Here is a 20,287-nt window from a genome sequence, read left to right as displayed (position 1 = left end):
AAGTAGCGATTTGCAACAGCGTCATATCGCGGACGTAAAATTAATTCACGCGTTAAATGCTATTCCTGATAAATCCGTCAAAGAAAAATTGGCCTCATGGTTGGTAAAATCGGCTATGAAAGGTAAATTAATGATTGGAAGCGGAGCTTCTCGCGCTGGTAGTTGAAAACGCTAGCGTTTATAATAACAATATGGAATCCATCTATTATTCTCCGAGAGGATACTGGAAGGGGAAGGCCGCAATTGGTAAGCTTGCAAGCGCTGCAAAAGTAACAAAGGCCACTGCGGCTAATTGGTTATCCAAACAGGCTATATGGCAAATCTATCTACCACCGCCTAAACAAATCAACTTCTCGCGCTTTGATGTCAGCGTACCTAATGAAGTTCATCAAGCTGATATACTATTTCTGCCGCATGACAACGGTTACAAATACGCGCTAACTGTAGTTGATGTTGCGAGTCGATACAAACAAGCGGAGCCGTTAAAAACAAAGTCAGCAACTGAAGTAGCCGCTGCGTTTGAAAGAATTTATCGAAGAGGTCCTCTGCGCTGGCCAAATCTATTACAAGTTGATCCTGGTAGTGAATTTCGCGGCGCTGTTTTATCAACGCTGAAACATCATAGCGTCGCGGTACGACGAGGTCATACTGCGCTACATCGTGATCAGGCAATTGTTGAACGATTCAATCGGACTCTTGCTGAACGGTTATTTGGATATCAATACGCGAAGGAATTCATCCAAGAAAAACGATCTCGTGAATGGGTCAAAAGGTTGCCAGGCGTAATTGCAGCGTTAAATAACGAGATTACCCGAGCAATCAACATAAAGCCCAGCGACGCGATTAAATACGAGTATATACCCGGAAGATCAAAAATAGATAGCGTTTCCAAGCCGATTCTCGGCGATGTTACCGTGAGATATCTATATGAACCAGGAGAGCTTGAAGGCGGTAAAAAAAGAGCTACTGATCCTATCTGGAGTGTTACCACACATAACATATCAACGATAACACGATCAACTGGTAGACCACCGATCTATAGACTGGATTCAACTGCCCCACAGCGAGGGTTTACACGCGAGCAACTACAAGTGATACCTGACGATACTCAATTACCCCCGCGTGGTCTTAACTAGCGCCGTTGCGTCTATTGCACTCAAGACAGGTCAATCTCACATTGTTTTTGACATGACCAAGACTGTTATCGATCCTGTCCACGGTAAATTGGCGAGCGTCTTTATCCGAATAGCGCCAACTCATTATACAATTACAACTCGCGCAGTGATTATTCTGTTGTTGTCGTAACGCAATTATTAATTCGGCATCAATATCAAAACGCCGCTGTTTTTTTTTATCCTGTTGGCGGTAACCCGAGAGTTTTCTATCAATGACGCTTGCATCGATGATGTCGTTGTCGTTGGTGACTCCATCACTGACTCCGTCAATAACAATTCTTCGAAGCTGATTTATCCTCCGTACTCGGGACACTGCAAGATAGACTAGATTTGACCATTCGATGCGATTATCAACCATCCAAACAATTGTGTCCGTGATGGTTAGTCCCTGCGAGGAATGTATTGTTGTTGCGTATCCTAGCGTCCACGGGGATTTATCAGCACTTAGCGCGTCCTCGACGACGCTGATATCAACGAGCACAATATCATTCAGCACGAGAATTTGTTTTTCTGTCCGGCCTGGAATTTCAACTTCAATGTTCTGCCGCCGTGTATCCGCGGGTCTATAACATAACGGCACTGGACGCGTTGGAAACTTTTCCTTATGCAATGTAAACAACTTCCGCTGAAGTGTGTCTCTGACTATCTTTCTACTCGCTACAATCAAATCGTTTGGTCTCCATGTTTCCCAGAATTCATTTAACGGCGTTTCCGGAATCACCTCGCGGATTATTTCACACTGAATTCTATCCGGCTGTAATCTGATTAATTTTTTAACCTCGCGCAGTTGTTCATCAAGTGCTCGGTAATCAGTGTCGGTTTCTTCATAATAGTCCACAAAACCCTTTAACCAATCATGTGGGCCCTCGCCGACAAATGGTGGTGGTTGACCATGGTCGCCACACATGATCACCGCTGTATTCGCGAGCAGCAACCGATTAAGAAACATTTGTAAAACATCTAACGAAACAGTACATATTTCATCCCAGATGATAACCTCAGGAATAAATTTTTCCCCCATTCGATCAGGAGTCCACTCACCGCCGCTGTATCGAAAAAAGCTGTGATAAGTAATGGCGTCAACATTTCGGTGTTTTATCTCTCGCGCTAGTCTATGGGTCGGTGTAAGCACGATTATACTTGCCCGCGTTCGAAATAATTCAATTGCCCGGGTCGTCTTTCCTGACCCGCCACAGCCGCTTAAATAAACTGTTTTGTGTCTACAAATTGGATCAGAACACGGTGGTGCATTAGACCATTCTGACAATTTATCACCGCGTAGGTAATTGTTTTCAACGGTGACATCTGCTGACGGGGAATAATCGCGTCGTATTTCATTTTTAATTCTCCATGTACCCCAACTCTCGTCCGGACTAGTAAACCCGGCTACGTTTTCCTTGTACTTTACGTCAACATAAAACGAATCAACGGCTACTCTAACCGCGGTGTCGGGAAATCTATTTATCATCGAGAATAAATTTATGCAAGCATAACCCAGCATAGACGCCCTCAAATGCGGGTATGCCGGGCTGTCTCCATCGCTGTAGGTAACAACTGTACCCAACCTTGTTCCATTGGACAAGAAAGCTGTTTTACAGTTCACGTATCTATTTTTCGCCACTGCGTCCTTGATTACGAAATCATATTCTGCGTCATCTATAATCAGCCGTGAGCAATATCGTTTGTAGTCGCAGTTTTTTCCACCTTGTGTAAACTTACCAACTATTCTTCTACCGAGATCTTTTGCCTCGCGGTTTCGTTGGTTGAATATCCTCCTGGACCATTCGACGATATATTCCTCGTCGGCATCGATGTGTTTTCTGGATTCGTCAATTATGCTATCTAGACGCTCCGGTTCTGGAAACCAGACTTCAGTCTGCGCTCGGTATGATATAATCGCGTCACTGACAATCAACGAAACTAGCATTTTACAATCAATCATATACCGTAGCAGCGCTATTGGCAGCCACTTCTTTTTCGCCATGTGTCTACCGATCCAAATATAGCAACAGCGATGAAGTCCTGCCGCGAACTCAAATGATACTACGCGAGCGAATCCGGTTAAATCAAAATCAGGCAGTGGTCCATTAATAGCAACACGAGTCATTTCATGTCTGGGGTGTCCAAATCGTTTGAAATACTCAGCGGCGGATCCATACCCGAGAAAACTCGCTGGATAACAGGCAACCATATCAACGGAAATCATAGCGTCGCGGCTGTATTCAGTGTTCCATAGTCCACCGTGATAGTATTCCAAACAACTGGATTGTACATCCGGTAGAAATTCCTTGCGTGTTGGACTCCACGCATTTTTCCTTGCTGCAACATGAGCCGCAACCGATGGAATCGTAAAACAATTTGTTAGCAGTTGTTCATCATGCTCTTCAAATTCCATGGCGGTTTTTTTCATCTTGTTGTGAAACGCTTCAGTGCGGTATAATTCACCGTTTGGTCTTACAAACTGATCAAAAGTATCCGCATCGTTTTCAGCGCTGCGAAGTAACCACACTGATACAGGGTCGTTTTTACACAAACAAGCAATAGCATCAAATAGTTTCCTCTCCGCGAGAAAACTATCCTGTATAAATTCTTCGGGTATATACTTTACTGTTCTATCCCGTGGAAATATTGTGATCGCGGGCGTCCATGCGTGTTCGTTATGATCAATAATTTTGATTGGGGCCCCATTTGATTTGTACTTTGATTCGTATAATACTTCACCGGTTATCGTTGTAACGGTTATTGGAAATCTCAACGACGTTTCTAATCTCGCTATGTCGTTGATGGTTGCTCCACGCTCTTTTACGGTTAGTTCCCACTGGTTGATTTTGCTACGTCGTAAATCAGTCAATTTGTTTCCTCGACATGCATTTGTAAAATGCTCTATTATTCGTTCTGCTACACAATTTATCCCCGTTGACTGTTTCATTGGTTTCAGTTTTCGGATATCAGGTTTCTTATTTAACGGGTATATTCCATAAACAACTGCTGTTTCAGGATACGCTCGTTCATAGTATGGTTTGTCAATTCCGGTTAACAACCCCGGCTTGGAGTCGCGGCTAACAATGACTGTTTTCTTGTCGCTGAGAACTGGTTCAAATTTATCACGTATGATCCAATCACCTGATTCCACCCGGACAATGAATTTTACTCTGAAGAAATACTCGCTGGAGCCAAGTTGTGATATTATCGTTGCTGCGCGGTTGTCGTTCATGGTAGCATCAACAACGCCATCAATTCGAAATGTTGACCAACTATGAGTTGCACCATCACGCTTGAATTCATTGATACAATCGCGTATTTTACTCAACAGGGTTCTATCGTTTATTAACGCTTTTGGTGCGTCCTTGAGGACTCTATCGAGATTGAACTTAATATTTTTCCAGGGCTTAATTGCTGCTAATCTCTCGAACTCCTCCATATAATTAAAACAAGTATTTAAATGAAAGAATATAGTATAATGAATAAATGCAAATGGTTGATGATTGGGTCGACAACCCCGTGCAATAAATCATGTAGAGGTGAATTCTGCGGGTATCATTTACAAAGCGTTCGTAATGGTTCTCTTGGCCCCCTCCCGTGCTTGGTTTGCCACGTTGGTGTAAGAGGAAAATCGCAGTTGTGTATTAATTGTGGCGGAAAGCGATACAGGGAACTAAAACGCTATTATGACAAGCGAATTAAAAACGCTGTCATTGACCCCACCGCTGACTTCGTCATTAAAACCCCCCAAGACTACGTTGAAAGATTTATAATTAAACCAAATAATAAATTAGACAAGTATTATTATTATATAAATGGACCAAGAGTTCAGACCTCACCCTGTGCTCGCTAATTACGAGGCATCTCGCGACGGCATTGTCAGAAACCGCAGACTGAAGAAGCCGGTTGGTACCGTAAATAATCAGGGGTATTTGATGTTTGGTGCCGGAAAGAAGAAGTACTATGTTCATAGGGCGGTATTTGAGGTATTCAACGGATTAATCGAGAATGGACTTGTGATTGATCATATTAATAATAATAAGACTGATAATTCTCTTATAAACTTGCAAGCTATCTCGCAAAGTCAGAATACCAAAAAAGGCGAAACTGGTAAATACCCAAAGAAAGCAAAACCCATAAAGTCATTTGATACAACAACTCACGAGGAAAAAATATTTCAGTCGATGAATGAGGCGGGAAAATATTTTGACATTTGTATCGCCTCAATACGATTTGTTGCAGAAGGAATACAGAATTCAGCGATCTCAAAAAAGACCGGACGCAAAATTCGATTTTCATATGTAAATAAAGCCACCGGCGCCTATGGCGCTGACGAATTGTCTGTAATACCTCTTTTATGTTTAAATACTATCAATAGTAATAAATAACACACCGCGCGGGTTCATTTGGTAAAATAATTTTTTTTTATTTAAAAACAAGATGTTTTATAAGAATAATGAATATCGAAGACATCAATAATATATTAGCCGAGATTTCAAAATTAAAAAATCAAGGAATTGAATTATCTGATGGTCTTGACAGCGAAAAAATATTATCCGATTATGAGATTATTAACGAACAATCGAAACGGGGGCGTTTTACCCTGGCCCGCGAGTACTTTTTTATAAAACGATTACAACATACGATTAATGAAAACTTGTACCACAATGACGCAAATGCATTCATTGGACTATTCACTGCCGTTGAAATAATACGAAAAAAACTTGGACGTGTTTATGAACGACGCCGGGAGATTTCTAGTAAGATCAAAAACATTAGAAGGATTATAGACGGAGCCCCCGATGGCACACTCGGCGGGAAATTAGAAATTGCGGAGCAATTGCAATAATGGTAGGCGAATCACTTACTACTCGGCTAGCCAGAGAGCGGCTAGCGGCGCTTAAAAAGTTCATACCGTTACGAGACAGGGTCCGAGAACAACTTCAAACGCGGCAGCAACTACAAACCGATTTTACTGTTGGAAGCGAACAACTCTTTGCTCCGATAACGAGTGCAACCAAAGACGTGAAAACAGCGATATACGGGGATATTCCCGACGAAGAAAGAAAGAAAAAGGCGTCACTGCTTGGCGTACTTGAAAAGATAGCGGCTCAGACCGAACAAACGAAGAGGTCTTTGAGGCCACCACTCGCTATAACCGAACCACAAGAACCTTATGTTACAATGGCCGACGAAGAAGAACTAGGTGCTACCGCAAGAGAACCAGAAGAAGAAATACCGGAAGAAATACCGGAAGAAAAAGAGAAAGGGGGGAATATACCCCGTAATGTACTCAAGAAGAGCACAATAGATCAAATTAGAGGCTTCAGCAGCAGGGAAGAATTAGTTGATTCTACTGCCTCTAATTTTGCTAAGAGCATACGAGATAAGGAGCATATCAATAGCGGTTACGAGAAAAATATAAAGACGTTAAAAGATTGGACAAGAATAGTGTATTTAGCGAGTAAACACGAGAATGCATTACCACATCGTGGTAATCCCGATTACGACGCATTCCACAAAGAAGTTGAAAAAAGGGTAAAACTAAAAAAAGGAAAAGGATACTCTGTTGGTAAAGAATCCTACGGCGTTACCTGTCCTAACAGTGTTCTCAGTGATATATCACGGCTAGAGGTACTAATCGGAGGAAAACGAGCCGGAAATAACTCTCCGGAGATAATCAATGAGGCAGCTGATATTTGCAAGCGGTTATTTACGGGCGGTATCATGGACATTAGTGCGTATCGAACGCTCATAGACGAGTTAGTGGATGATTAAAAAAATTATAAAATTGTCGTTTTTGTTAATTTTTGGTCGTTTTTGGTCGTTTTTTTGTCGTTTTTGGTCGTTTTTTTTGTCGTTTTTGGTCGGTTTTTACGGGTGAAAACCCCAGGAAATCATTTAGAGAAAATCGATGTTTTTGCTGAAAAAATCGAAAAAAACGACTATAGGCAACAAAAAACGACCAAAAATGACTAAAAATCAAGAAAAAACCAGAAAAAACCGGATTTTTATCGAGGGCAAAAACCCAAGGAAATTTTGACAAAATTTATTCCGGTTTTCCACACGGCGGTGGGAAGGGGGGGGGGGTCAATCACTAATTGGAAAACTGGTGTTTTTATAATAAAGATGATCATACACTACAACCACGATAAACCAGTACTCGTCTACGTGGTAAACTCGCGATTGCCTGTTTACCCCGCGTACTATGGAGATGGTCTCGGCAATACCATTGCGGGGTTATTTACAAGAATGGCTCCAAAAGTAGCGCCGTTAGCCAAACAATTAGGAATGAAGGCTATTGATGTTATTCGTGATAAGGGAATCAGCGCTATTGGAGATGTTGCCGGAAAGGCGCTTTCAGCCGCGCGGGACAAACTAATGTCGTTGGTGAAATCCAGGGGATTTTCAAAAAGAAAACAGATGCCATCAACGACGGTGATGCCTGCAAATGTCAGTAAAGTAATAAATAACGCCGTGGAAGAAAAACTAGAGTCGTTGGCGGCTCAGTCATCCACCAACGCGCCCATGAACACAATAGCGGGGGAGTGGTCTTAAACAGAATTCAAAGAATTTACGACGAAAAAATCGCAATTGAAAACATCAACATGATAAATAATAAAATGTTTGCGCGAACCGCTGATCCCGCGTTTGATATAGATGCCCCAGTGCGCAGGGATGATTCTGTCCGTGATTATCAATTTTATTCTTATTATGCAGCGCAACCTGACCTACGATCGCGAATTGAACTTCAAGTCCAAGATACCAGTAAATATTTTTTGCCGTGTGAACCGTTTATCGAAATTGAGGGAGAACTCGTGACAAATGCTGCCGATAATGCACCATACGCAGATGACAATCGTGTTCGAGTTGGTTTCGTCAACAACGGTATCATGGCGTTATTTGAGAGTGCCAGATATCTTATTGACGGGCGAGAAATTGAATCAATAGAACGCGAGGTTGATGTTGCAACAACGATAATTGGGTTAGCGAGATACTCGGATGATTATACAAGATCGGCGGGCCCATCTATGATGTTCGCAAAGGACTCCACCGATAACGCTGATCATCTTCAGTACGTTAACGTGCTGACGAAGGAAAATACCGCAGCTGACCAGGCTGAAGCAGCCAATCCAGATCGCAGAGCAAAACCAGGCGCTGATTTCACTGTTATAAAAAGTCTTAACGATAATTACAATATGGGATTCGCAGCACGAGTAGAGATGTTGCAAAGACCACGCCGAAAGTTTTCATGCGCGATTCCACTCCATCACATATTTGGATTCTGCAGAAATGTCAGAAACGTTATCTATGGGGCTAAGCATACAATCGCGCTAACGCGAAGGGGCGATGATAACAATGCAATATGGCGTGCTGCTGGCGTTGCTGGCGGTAAAGTCGTTTTAACTAAAATGGCATTGTGGATGCCGGTGCTGACTCCATCAGTTACCACGGAAGCACGATTGTTAGCATTTATGGAACAGGGGGGAAAATCGTTGTTGAGTTGGCTAGCGGTAACAACTGATGCTAAAGAGGATAACGTCGCCGATACGTTTACATGGCACTTGGCATCAAAACAGGGTGTTTCAGCCCCGCGTCATATATTTGTTGCGTTACAGAATAGGGAACGATTGGGTAATCAAGAACGCAGCCATATGATATTTGATCAATTAGGAGTCAGGGATGTTTCGCTGAGAATAAACGGACAACAGGAACCATCCGAGGATATACAGCTTAATTACGGCGACAACCATGTCGTACGTGTGTACCATCGATTGCTGTCATATATGGGTCGTGATCAAAACGTCGACACTGGTTTGCAAATATCACAACTTGATTTTAAAAAGCTGTATCCGATTTATTATTTTTCGTTGGAACATCTTGATTTAACGAGACAATCCGTCGTTGATATACACTTTAGAGCTCGTATAGCCCCGGGTGGTGTTAATTATAGAGCGGTTGCTGTCATTCTCAGCGATAAATCAATGCTGCTAGAAGGTGTTGGCGGACGAATGAGAATCGTTGATGCGCCAGTGGAAAACATGTAATTGAAAGCACAAACGCGTTTACAATAAAATGTCGTATAGTGTCGTCAGTGTAGAGTTGACTGATGGTCAAGTCAAGAAATTACAATCAAAGTCGGCTAAACAATGCGGAACCACAATAACGCTGAAGCCGTCACAGATGGCAGGTGGTAATCATAAGATATCATTGACGGCGCGTCAAATAAAACATTTCAATAATGCGATGAAGAATAAAAAGGGTGTTCAAATAGATTTTTCAGCCGCAGCGATTAAAAACATGGAAAAGACCGGTGGGATATTTCCGCTGTTAGCTGCGATTCCAGCGTTGATTGCCGCGGTCGCACCAGCAGTGGCTAAGGCGGCGGCGTTAGGAGCCGTTGGTACCGCGGCGGGGATGGCATTGAAGAAGGCAACCGGGAAAGGCTATAAAAAAAACGATCCGTGGCCGGAAAGGGTCTAAGACTACCGGGAACCCCGTATTCATGGTACTCGGGAAAGGGTCTAAGACTACCGGGAACCGTTTAATGACTCCTATGTCTAATTTTGATTTAATAGACGCCGCCGACTCGTTAGCGATAAAAAACTTCAGAGGTGTTTTTATGAGGGATCAATTACCGGCGGCACCAAGGAATATTGAAACCGGCATAATTAACCTCGATGGGTCCTCCGGAGCGGGAACTCATTGGGTTGCATACGCGATTGATCCGCGTGCGATCGTCTATTTTGATTCATACGGGTTAGCTCCGCCGACCGAGTTTATGCGGTATATCCTGGCGTGTTCAGCCCGGGTTTTTTATTCCACGCTGCCAACACAGCAGTTAAGCGACCCGCCGATATGCGGCCGTGAGGTATTGAACGTACTCGCGGCGATTTCATCATCGCGGAAACCACCTCATGTGGTTGTAAACGAATACACTAGTGGGGTCGTAGAGGCCCGGCGGGTTAATTAGAAACGCCGTTTTTTTTTACAATAACGATGATTGATATTTGGGGACGACCGGTTTCGGCGCTGAAAGAATCCACAAAAACGCTCGCCACCGATGACATAAAAAAACTAATTGAGGATGAAATCGCTGATACGTTGAATTTAACAAGTGTTGACCCAGGTGAAATAGTTGTATTTCAAGACCGCCAGGGTAAATTGAAATCCAGTAATGTGTCGCTGGATGACGTTTTAATACGACAGCGTGATGCCGCCGAGGACACTATCGCGGTGTATACCAGCGACGGACGACTCAAACCGGGTGAACATCTATCGACGATAACATTAGTCAAAGACGGTTTTATAAGGTTGAATAGATCGGTGACCGAACTTGACACGCGTGTGAAAAAATCTGTCGCCGATATACAGCTCACTACCGCTAGTTTTTTCGGGACCCCGACGGTAACCGAACCGAATCTTGCAACAATAAAAAATACTATTTCGGAGTTTACAACGCTGTCGGGCCAATTTTACACGTTACGAAAAAATGTTAACAGGATCGATGACAACTTTGATAAATTCTTTGGTAAAAAAAATACCAAGCTGGATGAAATCACAACAACTATAAATGATATCACTGCGTATAGACGGGAAATAGAAACAATCAAAACTGATGTTGCAGCGAACAAAAGGAGTGTAGACGTGCATGAACGGGAAATAGAAATAATCGGCGCTAATGTTGCAACGATCATAAATAATGTAGACTCGCATGGACGGAAAATAGAAACAATTAAAACTGATGTTACAACGATCATAAATAATGTAGACTCGCATACACAGGAAATAGGAACAATCAAAACTGATATTGAAGCGAACAAAAAGGGTGTAGACGCGCATACACAGGAAATAGGAACAATCAAAACTGATATTGAAGCGAACAAAAAAAATATGGACGCGTATTGGCGGGGAATAGGAATAATCAAAACTGATGTTGCAGCGAACAAAAAAGGTATAGACGTGCATACATATGAAATAGGAACAATCAAACTTGATGTTGCAGCGAACAAAAAAAGTATAACCGAGAATACACGGGAAATAGAAACAATCAAAACTAATGTTGCAGCGAGCAAGAATAATATGGACGCGAATTTGCTGAGAATAGAAATAATCAGAACTGATGTTGAAGCGATTAAAGACGGACTACCGAGAGTAGCAGAGCAATTCGAGAAAATAAAAACCCCTCATGAGAACATCATCAACACAGTATACACAATTCGGCATGGATCATTCGATTGGACTCCTACACAGAATACAGTAAATATTACCGCAACTGTTAAGGGCATTTATCGATTGACACTGGTTTCAATGATGCAGTTTAATATATTATCGTCGAGTTCATCCGGGTTTAACAATACAATATCAACAATTATAGACAGGAACGCAACTGAACAGTTTACAATTTATGCCGTTGATGGAAATTTAGCCGGGGCAAACATCACATGGTATGTGGAATTTGTAGCGAATCTAATTAATTAAAAACACTAGCTCTTTTAAAATAAAAATGACCACCAGGGTAATTGAATCAGAGGTATCACCGACGTCACATCAATATCGATTCGATACCGCAAAAGAATTCTCCGCGAATTTGAAAACGCTTTCCGAACAATACCGCGCAAAAATAAAAAAATACCGCCGAAAAATAACCGCCATCGACGCGGTCGTGTACTCCGTGTCGGGTATAGTAGCCGGTACCGGTGTTATTTTATTCACGGTGACCACGATAGCCCCGATCGCTGTTCCAATCGCTATCTCCGCGATGACAACAATTGCTGGAGTCGCCAACGCAATCACTAAAAAGATATCATCGTGTTTTCAGAAAAAATAGAAAACTCTCGGGTTACCGCCAACAGGATAAAAAAAAACAGCGGCGTTTTGATATTGATGCCGAATTAATAATTGCGTTACGACAACAACAGAATAATCACTGCGCGAGTTGTAATTGTATAATGAGTTGGCGCTATTCGGATAAAGACGCTCGCCAATTTACCGTGGACAGGATCGATAACAGTCTTGGTCATGTCAAAAACAATGTGAGATTGACCTGTCTTGAGTGCAATAGACGCAACGGCGCTAGTTAAGACCACGCGGGGGTAATTGAGTATCGTCAGGTATCACTTGTAGTTGCTCGCGTGTAAACCCTCGCTGTGGGGCAGTTGAATCCAGTCTATAGATCGGTGGTCTACCAGTTGATCGTGTTATCGTTGATATGTTATGTGTGGTAACACTCCAGATAGGATCAGTAGCTCTTTTTTTACCGCCTTCAAGCTCTCCTGGTTCATATAGATATCTCACGGTAACATCGCCGAGAATCGGCTTGGAAACGCTATCTATTTTTGATCTTCCGGGTATATACTCGTATTTAATCGCGTCGCTGAGCTTCATGTTGATTGCTCGGGTAATCTCGTTATTTAACGCTGCAATTACGCCTGGCAACCTTTTGACCCATTCACGAGATCGTTTTTCTTGGATGAATTCCTTCGCGTATTGATATCCAAATAACCGTTCAGCAAGAGTCCGATTGAATCGTTCAACAATTGCCTGATCACGATGTAGCGCAGTATGACCTCGTCGTACCGCGACGCTATGATGTTTCAGCGTTGATAAAACAGCGCCGCGAAATTCACTACCAGGATCAACTTGTAATAGATTTGGCCAGCGCAGAGGACCTCTTCGATAAATTCTTTCAAACGCAGCGGCTACTTCAGTTGCTGACTTTGTTTTTAACGGCTCCGCTTGTTTGTATCGACTCGCAACATCAACTACAGTTAGCGCGTATTTGTAACCGTTGTCATGCGGCAGAAATAGTATATCAGCTTGATGAACTTCATTAGGTACGCTGACATCAAAGCGCGAGAAGTTGATTTGTTTAGGCGGTGGTAGATAGATTTGCCATATAGCCTGTTTGGATAACCAATTAGCCGCAGTGGCCTTTGTTACTTTTGCAGCGCTTGCAAGCTTACCAATTGCGGCCTTCCCCTTCCAGTATCCTCTCGGAGAATAATAGATGGATTCCATATTGTTATTATAAACGCTAGCGTTTTCAACTACCAGCGCGAGAAGCTCCGCTTCCAATCATTAATTTACCTTTCATAGCCGATTTTACCAACCATGAGGCCAATTTTTCTTTGACGGATTTATCAGGAATAGCATTTAACGCGTGAATTAATTTTACGTCCGCGATATGACGCTGTTGCAAATCGCTACTTTTGTAAGCAACATCATGAGCATGACACGCCTTATCGATAGCGTTTATTGGATACTCACCGGGTTTGGGCTGATTTTGATCATCGAGTCTGATATCTAATCGTGTTCCGGGGCCACAGTAGCTATATCCTGGGAGGTGCTTTTCTCCTGGATACTTTGCCCACGGGGTTCCGGGGAGTTTTGATAACTTGGCTGCAATATCACCTCCTCGCTTTTTTTTAAAACATCTCCGGGTCTAATAGAAATAAATCTAAATTTCTTTATACCGCATTGTACACACCTACCAGTAAGCGCCGATCTATTATTTCTTGTTGTAACGGTTGTCATATCATTTGTGCCAGTACGCACTCTACACTTCACACAATATAGATCCATAATTTATGTATAGAGACATGAATATAATTGACTTTTCAGCGACTAAAACAAGAGAACCAGTTAAGCATGTTGCAGCGTTACCAAACTCGATCCGGATGATTATCATCGGACCATCTGGATCCGGCAAGACGCAATTGTTACTCAATTTAATAATGAGATGGATGAAGTGGGATAAGTTGTATTTGGTTGCTCCTAGCGTAGATGATCAACGATGCTACGAGGTGTTAAAAGATTTCAACGAGAATGCATCAGCGATCGCTAAAAAAAATGTCATCGAGTTTATTACAGATATCAATGATGCACCAGGTATCGATGATATTGATGGCGACGTTAACAATTTAGTCGTGTACGATGATGTTATGTTAGACAATCAAAAAAAACCAGCTAGGATATTTTCCAGAGGCAGGCATAAAAACACCGACGTGATATATGTCACTCAACGATACACTCAGATTCCAAAAGTAATCAGAGACAACTGTAATATTCTTGCTGTATTCAACGGCGTTGATACACACACGCTACGAAATATTTGGCAGACATGGTGCGGCGGTGACATGGACTTTAATGTTTTTCGAAACTTTTTTAGTCATGCTCAGTCGACCCCACATGGATTTGTAACGATAAATTTACATGACCCTCGGACACGATATCGTATCGGACTTGACCAAATATTCGGTTAAATTGCAAGTAGCCACTTAGCAGCAGGGGGGGCGATGACATCGACGCGGTCGTCGCTGTGTTTACCGGACGCTGACGACGCTGGGATCGGCGCGCAGAAGGTATTAATTAAACCAAATGACGATTGGACGATCCCCCGACGACGACGTCGTCTTTTTTTTTACCGGGCGCTGACGACACCGGATCCGCTGAGTGCAGAAAGTATTAATTAAGCCAAATGACGATTGGACAAAATGTCGGATTCGCCCCCCCCCTGCTGCTACATGTCATATTCGATTTGAGGTGTATCTGTAGCGTGCATTGCTGAATGTAAATAATTTATTCTGGACCCTGCTCAAGCATAGACTATTGCAGAAGACGATAGCTGTGGTTAAATAAATGGACCTTTAGGTGCTCCTGTTGTGGTAGGTGTAGTGATCCTGACTCATTGCTGATAGGACCTGAAACGTAATCACACACCTTCAGCCATGTTTGATTATAGAAAACAAAATATGTACACACTATAATAAGCATATTAAATATTATAAATTGTACATAATATATGTAATCATTCCATTCAGTAAAACATCTCAAACTAGAGCATTTGAACCATTTTATGAGTTACCAAATGTAATAAATACACACAATTATCATACTCCTCTTTTTTAAATATCAATTCGAAATGGCTTACTTCTTGATCATAGAGGATTAACTAAAATTAAACCTTGACCTTTGATTAGGATATAGCCATAACTCACTTCTATTAAGCAAACCAAAGTACATCCAGTGACTTTTGTTAGCAACGTGCAGCGCAGGTAAAATAAAACTATGGTAAGATTAAGATTTGGATGGTATTAAAAAGGGTCATAGGACTGAACTAAATCCTGACTTGACCTTGTCTGAAGATAGTTCATGAAAATATGAGTATCATGCTGAGAGTTTACATGCAAAATAAACATAAAACTAAACTAAAACAATTACATTAATATACAAAATCATATCAATAACCTAGAAGCAAATTACAATACCAACAGAAAAGTACAAAATAATGAACCAGTTATATGTGTGTGTTATGTGTATGTATGTGTGTGTGTATGTATGTATGTATGTACGTACGTACGTATGTATGTATGTATGTATGTATGTATGTATGTATGTATGTATGTATGTATGTATGTATGTGTGTGCACTGAACATTGACACTTATAACCAGACCAACAATGCGATGTGAAAATATTACATATGTATATCTGAAACGAAAAGATTATTTAACTACAGTTCTATCAAAAAACACTGTTGTTTTCTCAATTATGCATATATGGGCATAACATATGTATTTATAGTTTTTTGAAAACTCACTCGTGTCTGTTTAATGTTGATGACACCAAACAGTAATTTATCAGTGAATAACACTAGTTATGACGATCAAACTGTTCAGAAATAATCAGGAGTGAGTAGTAAGCCGTACAGCATAAATGTAGAAAAATTCCGACTTCGAATATCCCTATTCAGGGTACGTCAACCAAATCACGTCCAACGAGGAAAATTCACAAAATGATAACATGAAACAGAGAAGCTGGCATCATCTACGTTGCCGTTCATACTGTTTTATTTGCACTCTGAGCTGGAAATGCCTCCTGCCTCGACAAACCACAGCGGGCTTCAATGTCACGGGGCATATTCCCTGTTTCGACAAACCACATCGGCCACCAGTGTCACGCGGGTCTCCCTCCTGCCTCGACAAACCACGTCGCGCGCAAATGTCACGGGATTTTACCTCCTGCCTCGACAAACCACAGTGGGCTTCAATGTCAATGGGATCTACCTCTTGCCTCGACAAACGACATCGACCGCCAATGTGACGCGGTTTTATCTCCTGCCTCGACAAACTACATCTGACGCCAAGTTCTCCCACCTGATTCGACAAGCCACGTCGGGCCCAAATGTTTCGGGGTTCTACCTCCTGCTTCGACAAACTAGTGTCACAGGGTTCCTTTACTTCCATTATTCATGGGACAAAAATAACAACCACATCATTATTAGCCCATGGAATATATTTTGAAATCATAGAATGAAAACGAAAGAGAAAGAAGCAGATTTGTTAGGTGGATTTTAGTAGATACGAATGCCGCAATCTATTTCAAGAATCAGGCCTTTTGTTATGAAAGCAGCACCTTTTGTATAAGTCTTTGGTATGTTTTGGCTGTGATTTGAACCCGCTACCTTTCATATCCAAGGCGGACGCTCTAACCATTTAGAGCATCGGAGCGGTGTAATGTATGTATGTATGTATGTGTGTGTGTGTGTGTGTGTGTGTGTGTGTGTGTGTGTGTGTACGTATGCACTTACGTTTGTTTATTTCTACTTAGTATTATATAATTTATTTGACGTTAATGAAACTATGATACCCAATGTCTTGCAGTGTTCTTTTACAAGTTAAAATTTTCATCAATTTTAAAATTAAAATATAAAATATCGTTAGAAATATTACTTGCATACATTTATTTTATAGGACTAATAGACCCCAGTCAAAGATACAACGCTTCAAATGGGGTCAAGTTTTAGTGCTCTGATGTGTAGAAGAAATTATGCCCTAAAATATTATATGTCAGGTGCCGAATCTTTCCTATAGATGTTCTGTATTTTGTTCTCTCATTTTAATATAAACATTTATATCGACAGTTTCATGTTACGATTTTATGGTCTTAAATTATGTAACAAAAAGTAGAGAAACTAACAAGTTTAGTAAAATCAGTAAATAAATATATTTATCTATGAGAAAAGTAATATTTAAGGGGAATATACAGTATTTTGAATTCAATTCGAAATAATCATAAATGTCCTATCACAAGTCCAAAAGCATAGAATGTTCTGGATGAATTCCAGTATTGAATCCGCTTATGTACCAATAGTCTTGAATAGGTTGATGTACCAACAGTCTTGATGCATCATAACGATACAATCCAGAATGTCTTTGAATGAATTCACAACAATCATAAAAACACGATTTAGTCCCAAAAAATCAATAAGCACTTTGTAATTGAATACATAATGGGTAATTAAATTATTCCTCACAAATTATATCTGAATGCAGATGATGTTTTTCTAGAGTTTAACGCCATTTTTCAGCATAAGATAGGCTATACATGGCGGCCAGTATAACTGGTGGAGGAAGAACCCTGAAAAACCCAGGGCAGAACCACCGACCCGCGAGAAGTTACTGGCCGGCTTTCCCACGTACCCACGCTAGCCGAGCCTTGGACTCGAACACACGCAGACAGAGGTGAGATTGCAGTGATTAGGAACGGTGAGCGCTTTAGACCACTTGGCCACTCGGAGCCCCTTGAATGCAGATGAAAATGATTTCACAGACTGATGTAAGAAATAAATAATTTTGTTTAACATTGCCTTATATAAAAACCAAAGACACAATAAATCGACCAGGATGGGGGGCAAAATGTTTCTTCCAGAACATGGCCACTTATTACGATCTGTGGCTTTCTTCACGTTCACTGGAAAATGAAAAAGCCAAGGAAATACTTCTGCTACTACCATCACCACACCACCACCAATAGCTGCTTATAGAAGAATTGGCATAAGTGATGAACAAATAGCGTATAACGACGAATCGAAAGCAAGTGCCACACCGGAATACATTTTAATAGTGTTAGTAGTCAGTAATATAATGACGGGTAACTATGAATCTTTTCCAGGGTCATTCGAACAAGTTGCATCCTTGATGTGCTATTTCTGCGCGGGAACGAATTCAAAGTCGTCGTGTCTTGACGCTGGCTATTTCCTCGAGGGCTTTAAGGATACAGATGGAAAACCACAAATGTTAAAAAATTGCACAGCTCCTTATAATAATTCGTGTATCATCGAGGAGTACAGGGCGGGAGGTAAGGTATCTGCTGTCATCAATTTGAATTGAACCTGGCATTTCTTTCTACCTTACCAACAATCTCTTTCAATCAGAACTCTCAATTTGGTGAGCTTAATACCGTTCTCTCGGAGTCACGAGAGAGTCTAGTTAAACGAGATTATCTATTACAGAGCGTTTTTTGTTGTTGTTGCGCTAAAGTCTATTTGCAAAGTTAGCCCAATAATATAGACTGCGAGATCACATGACATCCACTGTGCTTAATGCTTTTATAAGTAAACAAAACTATAAAGAGCACACCATATTTCCGGGTATACAGCCAATAAAAATGCATACAGACTGTTAGATATTTTAAGACAGATACTACTACTTGTATAGATCCGAGATGCAGCTTTTTAATATTATTGTTGCTGCCAGTTTGTTAGATATATGGGGTTATGAAAATAATTAGATTGAATTCATGTTTCTCCAAAAAAAAAAAAAAAAAATAAAAATAAACATGTAGTGAGTTGTTTAAAGACTGCATTGCTCTTGACGAGTTACGTCACCCGACTTATAGACAGGCCGTGCTGGACTAATTGCGCTATTTATTTTGTTTGCCTGTTGTATATAGATCTTTTGTTGACTTGTTTATAACACCTAATGACAAATTATCCAGCATGAGGCGTTCTCTTGGTGTTGTTATGCCGTGTCAAACCATGTACCAAATGTACATGTCTCGAACAAAGACAACTGAAAGTATTTAAGACATCATAAAAGACCAGTTGCTTATACAATTGCCAATTATTTATGAGAACAAATTAAACAGCACCAAAAGAAAATAAAAATAAATAATGAATGATTAACTGAACAGTCTACTTACACATTACACATGCAAGCGAGAAAATACGTTCTTAAAAAAGAGTTCATTAAGTCGCTTGGGTGACCAATGACAGGCAGATATACGTTCCATGTAAGGATATGAAACATACAACAACGTATTCCAATACATGTTGATAGTGACATACGTCTTTTAATTATCCATTGATTGAAAAAGTAAAAACAAAAATGGCAGATTATATACACACTGCTTTTAGAGAAATATTCAAAAGCGAAAATCTGTTAAGATATTACCCATTCATTAAATGATTCATTTATGTCTATTATCGCGTTTCTATTTGCTCCAGTACTTTAAGATTGTTTTCTTTGTTCAGGAGTGCATTCTAAAATTTATTCTCCTCAAGGGGTATCACATATTTATCACCTTGTTTCGTCTGGTGTAACCTAGAACTCTTTTCCAGTCTAGACTTTTACAATGCCGGGTGCCTTCATTTTTCAGTGACCATTTCCATGAGATTTGAACGGTTTTGCCGTCTAGTTTAACACATTTTTTGTTTTGGTTTCTATTTTAAGTTTGTTTTTCTCTAAATGGCATATTCTTTCATGCCAAAGTTATCCTTGCACAAGTCTAGAACATGGCGTAAAAGTTTAGACGCTCCGATGTCTGATAGACTGCTCTGCAAAGTCATTCGTTAGATTTATGTGAGTTCATCCACTGTTTTAAATTGTGTATCTACAACAGTTTCATCTTTATAGAACGGATCTTACGATAAATAATCAAACTCATCACCGACCTCAGCTACGTTAAATACTCTTGGTACAAATGGACCTTACAAACTATATCTGGCAAAGATTCAGCCGAGAAAGCGCTAGAAAATATCAATGAAATAAAATCAAGAAAACACGTGAAACATTTCTGATTGCTAGAATCTCTAAATCGTTGTAAGATGTTGTAACGTACCAAAATGTTTTGTACCGTGGTATACCGCAATATTACTGAAGATACATATCATGCTATAACGCAACTATATTAGGGACACAATTTGATGGTATGGGGCAGAGACGTGGCACTTTTAAAATATCCATCTGTCAATAGCTGGGAAAGTATCTTACTCTTGGGTTTGTCCAAAAAATGCCACATTAAAAATCAGTTCTATTATTTGAAGTAGAGATATGCCAACATTATTTT

At 40.8% G+C, this 20,287-nt stretch overlaps 1 protein-coding gene across 1 annotated transcript in view; it reads left to right on the top strand.

Moving 5' to 3' along the window:
- LOC149781319 (uncharacterized) overlaps positions 1-20,287 on the top strand; it is a 53,266-nt gene that overhangs the window by 8,219 nt on the left and 24,760 nt on the right. Inside the window, exon 2 of the mRNA XM_089935413.1 lies at positions 18,113-18,298. Within this exon, the coding sequence (XP_089791539.1) occupies positions 18,113-18,298 (186 nt within the window). The remainder of the gene's footprint in view (positions 1-18,112; positions 18,299-20,287) is intronic.

This window comes from Sinohyriopsis cumingii, chromosome 15 (assembly GCF_028554795.1).
Source record: "Sinohyriopsis cumingii isolate HCF-2022 chromosome 15, ASM2855479v2, whole genome shotgun sequence".
Classification (NCBI taxonomy): Eukaryota; Metazoa; Mollusca; class Bivalvia; order Unionida; family Unionidae; genus Sinohyriopsis; species Sinohyriopsis cumingii.
The sequence above is the reverse complement of the archived record's forward strand: the minus strand, read 5'-3'. Positions and strand labels throughout refer to the sequence as shown.